The sequence below is a fragment of the Zea mays genome, chromosome 4 (genome assembly GCF_902167145.1).
Source record: "Zea mays cultivar B73 chromosome 4, Zm-B73-REFERENCE-NAM-5.0, whole genome shotgun sequence".
Classification (NCBI taxonomy): Eukaryota; Viridiplantae; Streptophyta; class Magnoliopsida; order Poales; family Poaceae; genus Zea; species Zea mays.
In genome coordinates this window covers 203,212,797-203,222,551 of record NC_050099.1, presented here as the reverse complement: position 1 = coordinate 203,222,551, position 9,755 = coordinate 203,212,797, and the positions used below count along the sequence as shown (strand labels likewise).

The following is a 9,755-nucleotide window of genomic DNA, read 5'->3' as shown; positions in this document are numbered from 1 at the left end:
TCGATTTAAATAATAAAATGTACTGCTACCACCACCAAAAAATTGTATCGATAATGCTTACACGCACGCGGGCATCCGATCTCAACATGTTGATTTGAAAAAGAATTTGTGGTTAGAATAAGCAATATCGATATGTTCGCCAAACTGGTGTGAAAGAATGGCATGCGCAAGTCAAAGGAGCCTGGTATTAAGGTTACAAGACAGAGGAAGAATGCCCTGTTCACTGCAAGTACATCAAGTTTATTGCACAACCAAGGATATCATTATCATTGTTCAGATCATCGTTATTATCTTAATTTTATTGCACAAGCTTTGTGTAATTCTTTGCTATAATATTGAGCCCATGAGAGTATGAGACTAGCTGTGGTATGAGTCAGGAGCGGAAGCGGAAACAGTTGAGAGCCCGTTCGGTTATACTGGAATAAGCCAGGATTCATTCCAGCTCATCAAAATTTATATAAATTAGAGAAGTAATCTGACTAGAAATTAATCCGGTGCTCCAATCCGGAACAACCGAACAGGGCCTGAGGGTATTTTCCAACCATATTTGACCATATTTGATCGAGATAATCCCGTTTATATCCCGTAGTCAGGAGAATATATTGTAGCTTCATCACTTGATATATGAAAGATAATTTAGCACATATTGATGGAGAAATTCAACTCAAAAGAACCTCCTGCGAGCTCCTAGGCCCACCATCGCCCACGACAGTTTACAGCTGAGGGCTGAGAAGACCGGCCGGCTGGTTCTAAGAAAATATGGTAACCGAAATGAAAGAGGGAGTTTTTTTCTACTGTTCCCGTTCGTTTTCATTCCCTAAACCAAACAGTTCCATTTATCAGAAACAGAGGGTTTAGGGGGTTCCATTTTTTCTAGCTCATACATGCAACCAAACTTGTGCTCTGCTCAGTCCTGTATATGCATTTGGCCTATCCCAGCTCAGCCTGGTTGTAACTGCCAGGCTCTCTTGGCCTCTGTTTGGATTTCCTTTCTTCTTACCTTGTAAGGTTGAAACAGGCGGAAACGAACGTATAGCCTCTTGGCATTTTACGTCCAAGAATCAAGAGCCACGCTTACCTAGAAATGTACTTCAGCTTGACTAACAGAACCTCATCAGGAAAGGATAGACAAAGGCTGCCCAGTGTTAGGGAAATATTACAGCAAGAGCTAGGCGCCTAATCCACCTGAGCTAACAAATAATTTACACAACCAACAAGACACTGGACTGGAGTCATTTTAAGTTCAGTACCAATAATGAAGTCAACTCCCCATCGAAGCTAGAGCTCAAAATAACCTGAGATATAGCTCCGACAAACATGCCAGCTTAACTGGTGGATTCAAGAAAAAAAAAGATGGCCTGAATTCATCATGGTCTCCCATTGCTATCTTTGACAAGTAGTAGAGAAACCCAACTTCTCTCATTGCATACCCTAGTACCAACTAAATACATTCCAGCTCCCAGCTACCCTTGACAGTCCACTGAACTTGGAGGCGGGACCACTTCTGCTTGTGCGGACAATTTTCTGTCCTCAACAGTCGCCAGACATGGTGTACAGAAAACCACGAGATCCCTCAGATGCAGAAATGCAGATGATTAACAAACAGCACTGCACCTCAAGGCTGCCATGAACCATTGCTGGGCATACTGTGATGACCAGACATCCTATCTTTACAGGTGGGGCAAATGAAGCCAAAAGAACTAGCCTGCTGTCCATCAACAGGGCCAAAATGATGGAACTGACTGTTGCACCATATACATAAACAAGTGACCATGCTGCCGCCAGTAACCATCCTTGGCAAGGACAAATCCCATCCTAACTGGACTTGATGTGGAGGGTCACTTCCAATCTGCGGTGCGTACCCCAAAACTAGAGTTGGCTCGGATGCGCTCACAAAATTTTGACTGGGCATGTTAACAAACTGTGACGATACAGGAGGTACAGAGTTTGGTCTGGTCATGCTTCCAAACTGTGAGGATTCTGGAGTTACAGAATTTGGTCGAACCATGCTCCCCAAAAACTGAGAAGATGCGGGAGGTACCAAATTAGGTCTAATCATGCTCCCAAACTGAGAGGGCTCAGCAGGAGGTACAGAATTTGGTCCAGCCATGCCCTTGAACTGAGAGGTTTTAGCAAGGGGTGCAGAACTAGATTGGGCTTTGCTTCCAAACTGCGAGGACTCAGCAGGAGGTACAGAATTCGGTTGAACCAAGCTTGTGAATTGAGAGGATTGAGAAGAATGCACATAATTAGGTTGAGCCATGCTCCCAAACTGAGAAGGTGCAGCAGGCACAAAGGTAGGCCTTGCAAAGCCTCCGAACTGCGATGTTCCATTGGGGAAAGATTTAGGCCCATCCATGCTCTCAAACTGTGAGGATTCAGTGGGTACAGAATTTCTTTTGGCAATGCTCCCAGGCAGAGGGGATCGAGCTGTAGCCGTTCTAAGCTCTCCATGCCTAGAAAATATATGCTGCTTCTGTACACCAAATCCAAGTTGCAAATCACACTGTTTAGAAAAATAGCAAAGTATCACATGGTTACCCAGCATTAAAGGTCATGGATATTCATGTGGCATAAATCACTTGATACATGCTAACAACATCATGAGAAACAAAATAAACAACTAACAAGGTAAGGGGAAACAAAATAAAACAACTAACAAGGTAAGGGAAGTACTAATTAAAGTGGTTATCAGGGTATAACATCATCACGATCCATTAGATGTCTAACAGTATTCTTATCCTACAAATTCTGGTATGTTTACCTGATCTTGAGATGTGCTGGTCGTTGAAACATTAGCAACAGATTGAACTGTAGAGGACATGCAACCAAAATTGGCATGCATAGGCATAAGACCATTGGCATTCCGGCTAGCACTAGCTGCAGCATGAGGATCAAAACCAGGAGCGTGATCATTATAACGGTTTTGCATCACATTATTCAACTTCTCCATCACCTCAAGCCTAGCTACATTTGGTTCATTGTTGTTGATGGGCCTATTGACAAACGAGCCATTTGTGAAGCTAACATCACCTCTATTAACCGAAGAGCCCTTGATGCAGTTGATATCACTTCCATTTGTTGGAGTTTTTGATTCAGGTAGTGAACAATGGCCAGAAGCATTGGGCTTTATGTGAGTAGAACTGTTACTGAACTGCGCAAAACCCTTTTCAGTAATACCACCACTAAAGGCATCATTGTTATAAGCTTCAGTGACAAATCCTGTTTCTTTACTTGTTCTGTTCTTCACGCTATCAATCCGTTCCATGGCACTGGATGCAAGTTCTTTATCACTGTTATTTGTCTGCATCGAACCAGAAGCAAAACAATTTGCCCTAGTTGCCACAACATAGACAGGTTGTGTGCCCAATTTAGACTGATACACAGCAGTATTGTTCTTGCTGGCAAAAGGGTTAACTTTAAGAGCACCACAATCTTCACCATAAGGCTCATAGCTTCCACTGATGCATCTGGAGCCAACAGCTTGGGTTTTGCTTGTTGTGCCATACGAACTATAGATTTTATTGGTCGATCCGCAATGGGAAGATGCACTAGATGCACCATCATTGTTATTAGAACTGCCACTAAAACATTTTGCAGTAGTAGATAACCGATTAGCTTCATTCAGGCCAGCTGATGTTTCATTATTTGCATTAGCAATAGGAAAAGATATTGTATTTACACATGAATTGAGGTTGACATCTCTTCCTTCCACCGTATTATTTGTTCCAAAGACAGTAGGTCTGATAACATGGTTACTTCCTGGCTGATCACTAAACATAGACACTCCCAAAAAACCATTAATGTTGCTAACACTTTGATTATTAGAGATTGATGCTCTTTCTGGAACTGTCAAATCGGCATGGCCCGTAAAATTTGTGTATCTACATACACTTGAAGCATCATTGAAGGAAGGACCTTCTTCAGACCTACCCCAGGTTTTATTTGGTCTAATGAAATTATCTGGATAATTTGTACTAAAAAGCTCAGTGGCCGTAGAGTTATTGTCAACATGTTCATTTGAATGATTATGGTGCCGAAAGACTGTTTCACCATAAGAAACCTTATTGTTTTGTCCATGTGATTCAGGTAACTCTTGAAGACCAAATGAAATTTCTGCCAAGTGATTATTAGTTGCCCTTCTATAAGTAGTCTTATCCACAAATGCTTCAGGAGTCAACCCTTCATACCTTGCATGAGCTCCAACATGGCCAAAGTACCGGGATTCCTCCTCGAAGGTCTTAAAACAAATAGGACATTCAAATTTACCATCTTTTCCCACTACTGGCTCACCAAACTTGCTAGTTCTGCGCCTTTTAGCCCTCTTTTCATGACATGACAAGTGGTGCTGTACATTTGTCTTGTCCGTAATTAAACCAATTTGATCTTTGAAACCTAAAACCTGTTACGTACATATTAATTAAGACAGGCGAATTTAAATAAATAAAATTTAGTTTTGTACACTTCAAACTTACACTACCATCACCATTGTTGGCACTCGAGTAATGTTGTCCTGTGCTTTCATACTGATTAGCGGCTGGTTTGAGCTCTGGATACCCAAGAAGTGACATGAGGTATGCAGAAACCTCTTTGCAAGTAGAAAAGTGACGTCCCTTGGGGCTGGAAAGTATGGCGTGCATATTTAGCTAGATGAAGAGTCATATAGAAAAGAGACATGCAAAACACTCAAGTCAAAATGGGCATGAATTTTCAGAATGTATCAACCGAGAAGCACAAAAATAATATATATTGTGATTGTGAAAATACATCGAAATACTCAAACTCTCAACTCGAATATCCCAGCAGCACACATCACACGAAGTATAGTACCCCAAGCAGCACACATTATATGAAGTATAGTAATATATAAGCTTACGTCCAAATGAGGGGAAATAATCTCTACTGCTGTTATACAACAAAAAGGTAGATTGAAAAATGCAAGTGGTAAATCTAAGTACATATGATTGGATATATTAGGAACAATTAAGATGATAGGATTATCTTTCAGATTCCCTCTCACTAACAGATGGGGGACTGGATTGCATGTCAGTGAAATAAATCAGTTGGAATGGGAAACCCTAACTCAGGGTTGGGAGTGTATTAATAAACCAAGGTTATTGGGCCTGGCCCATTACACAAACAGGGGTATGACGGTAATTACAATGGGCTAACCCCAAAACCCTAAACGGGTATCCTAAGTTTTCTAACACCCCCTGTAGTCTCAACTCTATCCTATACAGATGTTGAGACTGGATCAAAAATCGGCGAATACACTCGACGGTAGCCCCTTGGTGAAGATGTCGGCGAACTGCAGCGTAGTGGGGACGCTGAGAACCCGAACGTCACCGGCAACGACACGCTCACGGACGAAGTGCAGGTCGATCTCCGTGTGCTTCGTGCGCTGATGTTGCACGGGATTGGTGAAGAGATAGACCGCGCTGACGTTGCAGTAGACGAGGATGGCACGCTGAAGGGGGCTGTGGAGCTCCTGGAGGAGCTGGCGCGGCCAAGAGGCCTCAGCCATGTCATTGCCCACAGCGCGATACTCGGTCTCTGCGCTGGAGCGGGAGATGACGGGCTGCCGCTTGGCGGCCCAGGAGACGAGGTTGGCGCCCAAGAACACGACGTAACCTGAAGTGGACCGGCACGAGTCGGGACAGCCAACCCAGTCAACGTCGGTGTAGATCACGAGCTCTGACGTCGGGGAGGGTCGGAGTAGAAGGCCGTAGTCGAGGGAGACGCGGAGGTAGTGCAAGATCCGTTTGAGAGCGATGAGATGGGTCTCCTGCGGGGTGTGCATGTGCAGGCACACCTACTGGACGACGTAGGCAATGTCGGGCCTAGAGAAGGTCAGGGTACTAGAGAGCGCCAGTCAGGCTCCAGTAGGACCAGTGTTATTAAAACTAAGTTTAAAACGATGTTTAAACTACGTTTAAACGTCAAAACCCTAATTAGAGGTTGAGACCATGTTTTAGCGTTTTGGCGTTCTAAATTGTAAAACACAAAGTTTTATGAATTTTAGATCATTAGTTAGTTTTGGGCCCAGTCTATTAGTTACTTTTCGGGTCCAATCCAACTCATGGGTGAAATTTTAGTAAGTCGCTAACCTCTTTGTCTCAATATTTAACTTCATGATATTGTTTGAAATTACGAACGTCAGCGGGTCGTCGGGAGCTGAGGGAGTGGCCCGCTCGCGACGGTGGTAGAGGAGGGCGGGGTAGTCGACGGGGTCGGTTCGACGAGAGCCGATTGAGTGGCCCACCCGTGGCGGTGGTAGACGAGGGCGGGGTCGACGAAGCGGGTCGCGCTCATCGACGAGGCCACGCGTGTCGCGGGTAGAGGCGCGAGCAGAGGCGTCGGAGCTGCGCATGGCACGGGTAACGGCGCAAGGCGGGGCGTCTAGGCCGCACGTGGTGCGGGGAGAGGCACGATGGCGTCTGAGTCAGGGGAAAAGCAGGCGGGAGCGACCGAGGTGGAGGGGGAACCGGATCAGGCTCAAGGAGAGAGTCGAGATCGGTGGGTGAGGAGGAGCCAGCAAGAGGAAACACATCTTCGTCGAAGACAACGTGACGAGAGATGAGTATGCGGTGGGAGACGAGGTCAAGACAACGATTCTAAGTATTCTAACAAAATCCGTGGCTCAGATAGATCCATTAAGTTTTAAGAATTAGTAAGTTCAAATATTTCAACATGATACACAACTATCACCATTCAACAACAATGACGTCAAAGCCTTTTAGTCCCAATCAAATTTTGGGTAAGCTATACATGAAACCTAACATAAGCCACCAACAATAATAAGGAAAATAAAATAAATTTCTAATAAGAATCATACAGCCATGGACACATGGCCAGGTAGTGCTGGCTATACTATGCATGCATTGAAGGGTACATGGAAACAAACTATCTAAAAGGCATAAACACTGTTGATAGATACTTAAATAACAGCATCAAATGCAGCTACACCATGGCGAACACCAAGACTGTATTTGCAAACCCAGAAAACCCAATGTTATACTTAGCAAACATCTCACCCTAGTGATGTAATGACATTATTAATTAACATCTAAAAAATGCATCCATTCGCTCAAACAAAAACATCCACACCAGATGATTTCCAAAGCAGATATACTGCCAGAGGTATCACTATCAACATGTATCCTTAAACCCAATCCACCACTTATAGTGTGGATATACCCTACCAGGCACACTACCAGAGCATCTCTGAACAAGTATACATCGCATCAGGTAAGGTATCACAGCATAGTTCCATTCCAGATACTACCACTAGCATATAATCGTTTATGAAGAAAGAATGGCAGGGCAGGGCAAAAGAGGCAAACCTCACGTAGCTGAAGCAGCGCACCCAGATGGATCCACTGTTTCGCTTGAGCCCGAGCTGCAGCTTCCACCCGCGAGGGAGGTGATCCCCGAAGAAGGACGCGTCCACATTCTTCCTCCGCTTCTTCTGGCTTACCCACTCCCCTGCGAGGCTGTCGATGAAACCCTGCAGGTCGGTACCGGAGGCCATACCGGCCGTCCGCCTGTGCAGCTCGGCATCGTAGGGCTCCGGCATCGCCGCAAGCCCGAGAAGGTCAACGGAGACCCCCTTGGCGTTGGTGGTCTCCCGGTCGGGGTCGGGGGCCGGCGGCGGAGGGGGGGAGGGCTCTTGTAGTAGGGCTAGGGTTTGCGGTTCTGGAGGGGGCGGGAGCGAGGGGTCATCGGGGACGAAGAGACGGCGGAGGTGGTACGCGACGAGGTCGCCCTCGGGGTCGTTCTTCCGCCCGGTGGACGTCTGCGCGGAGGAGGAGTGACGGGCGGACGAGGGCGAGGCGGCGAGGCGGCGGCGGGAGAAGGTCTGCTTCCGGGAACCGGCGCTCTCGTTGAAGACGGCGCGGTCGATCTTGAGAGGCGGGAGCGGGTCGGCGTCGGGGCAGGTCCGCGGCGCCAGGGCGTGCGCGGAGGCGGCGGCGAGCGCGTCCAGGTCGGGCTGTGAGAGCACGCGCAGGTCCACCACGGGGAGCAGCTCCGTCGCCATTGGGTAGCTGCGGATTGGATTGGAGAGGGTGAGGGAGGCTGCGGCGGCGGGGATCGATCCGAGCGTGTCGCCCGCCGAGGAGACTAGGGAAGAAGTATCAGCTTTGAGTTCCAGTTCCACCCTACCCTACTGCTGCTGGCCCCTCCTCGCCTTCACGGGGGATGTGGTTCCAGTTCCGAATTTTTTCGTTTTGATTACCACATCGTCTCATAAGCTTTCACACGCTTGTTCAGTGATCGGCTAAGCATATTTGAATAGCTCTCTGATAAGTCGCTTCAGCGTTTTTGAGGCCGAACGGCATGCAAATATAGCAGAAAGCACCGAATGGAGTGATGAACGCGGTTTTTTCCTCGTCTTCTTTCGCCAGGCTAATCTGGTAATACCCAGAGTATCAATCCAAGAAGGACAGCACAGAACATCCAGCGGTGGAATTTACCACCTGATCTATCCTAGGGAGCCCGAAAGGATCCTTTAGACAGTGTTTGTTGAGATCCGTATAGTCGACACACATGCGCCAATCCACTTTATTCTTTTTGAGTACAAGAACAGGATTGACTAACCACTCGAGATGTAACACCTCTCTAATAAATCTAGCCGCGATCAAGCGAGCCAGCTCAGCGCGAATGGCCTCTCTTTTGTCGGACGTGAAACGACGTAACTTTTGCCGAATAGGCCTCGCCTGGGGGTAGACCTTTAGTTTGTGCTCGGCCAGATCTCTCGGGACTCCCGGCATATCCGCAGGTTGTCATGCGAATACGTCTCGGTTATCTTGCAGAAACTGGACGAGCGCGCTTTCCTATTTGTCGTCCAGGCTGGAGCTGATGATGGCGGTCTTGCGTTCATCAGCGAACCCGAGGTTGATCCTTTTAGTTTCTTCAGTCGGCCGCATAGAGGTCGCGGCTTGAGCTTCATTCGCAGGCACTGCGAGGTCTTCCTCAGGCTTAGAGTTTGCCTGCACAGAAGAAGTCACCGATGGTTTGGTGGTGAGGGCCGCCTGGATGGCCACTCGGAAGCATTCTGCGGCGCCTTGGAAGTCAGTGTGCACAGTTATGATCCCTTGCGGCCCTGGCATCTTCAATATCATGTATGTGTAATGTGGAATGGCCATGAATTTCGCCAATCCAGGCCTCCCGATGATGGCGTTGTACCCACAGTCGAAGTTTGCCACTTCGAACCTTAGGAACTCGGTTCTGTAGTTCTCCGGAGTTCTGAAGGTGACCGGCATGTAGATGTGGCCCAACGGGTATTCTCCTTCAGTCGGCACGATGCCGAAGAAAGGAGTATCTGACTCGTTGAGCTCTTTGAGGTGAACTCCCAAGCCTTGGAGTGTCCGGGGGAAGGTGACATTGATGTTGCTCCCCTCGTCCACTAATACCTTCTTCACCCTGCTCTCTCGGATCACCGGATCGACGAGGAGCGGGTATTTGCCTGGGTGGTCGAAGTTGAGCCACTGATCTACCCGAGTGAAGGTGATCGGGTGCTCCGACCATCGGTACGGAGCGGGAGGACCGGTGGTCGCCACCAGTATTTGGCGATCGTTGAGCTTTTGTTGTCTTTTGTTCTCCTGCGATCTGTGTCCGCCGAAGATGACGTTGACCTCTCTGTCGACGCGCGGGAAGGCTCCACCTCCTCCCTCCTCCTGTTGCTGGGGTTGTCGCGGTTCTCCTGGTCCTCCCCGCGACGGAGGAGGAGGTAGAGGTTGGAAGGGTCGGTCGTG

At 47.5% G+C, this 9,755-nt stretch overlaps 1 protein-coding gene across 2 annotated transcripts; it reads right to left on the bottom strand.

Annotated features, from left to right (window-relative positions):
- Nucleotides 1-1,074: 1,074 nt before the first annotated feature.
- On the bottom strand, nt 1,075-8,256 carry LOC103654458 (uncharacterized). Of its 2 annotated transcripts, none has more exons than XM_008681289.2 (4): nt 7,344-8,256; nt 4,476-4,620; nt 2,765-4,402; nt 1,075-2,506 (listed from the first exon to the last, which is right to left on the bottom strand). In XM_008681289.2, exons 1-4 carry the CDS (start codon nt 8,036-8,038, stop codon nt 1,616-1,618), a joined length of 3,369 nt encoding a protein of 1,122 aa, XP_008679511.1. In that variant the 5' UTR covers nt 8,039-8,256; the 3' UTR covers nt 1,075-1,615. The 2 variants fall into 2 exon arrangements, with proteins under 2 accessions (XP_008679511.1, XP_020408390.1); XM_020552801.3 differs by having other exon boundaries at nt 1,075-2,476; nt 7,344-8,254.
- Between the last annotated feature and the right edge of the window lie 1,499 nt (nt 8,257-9,755).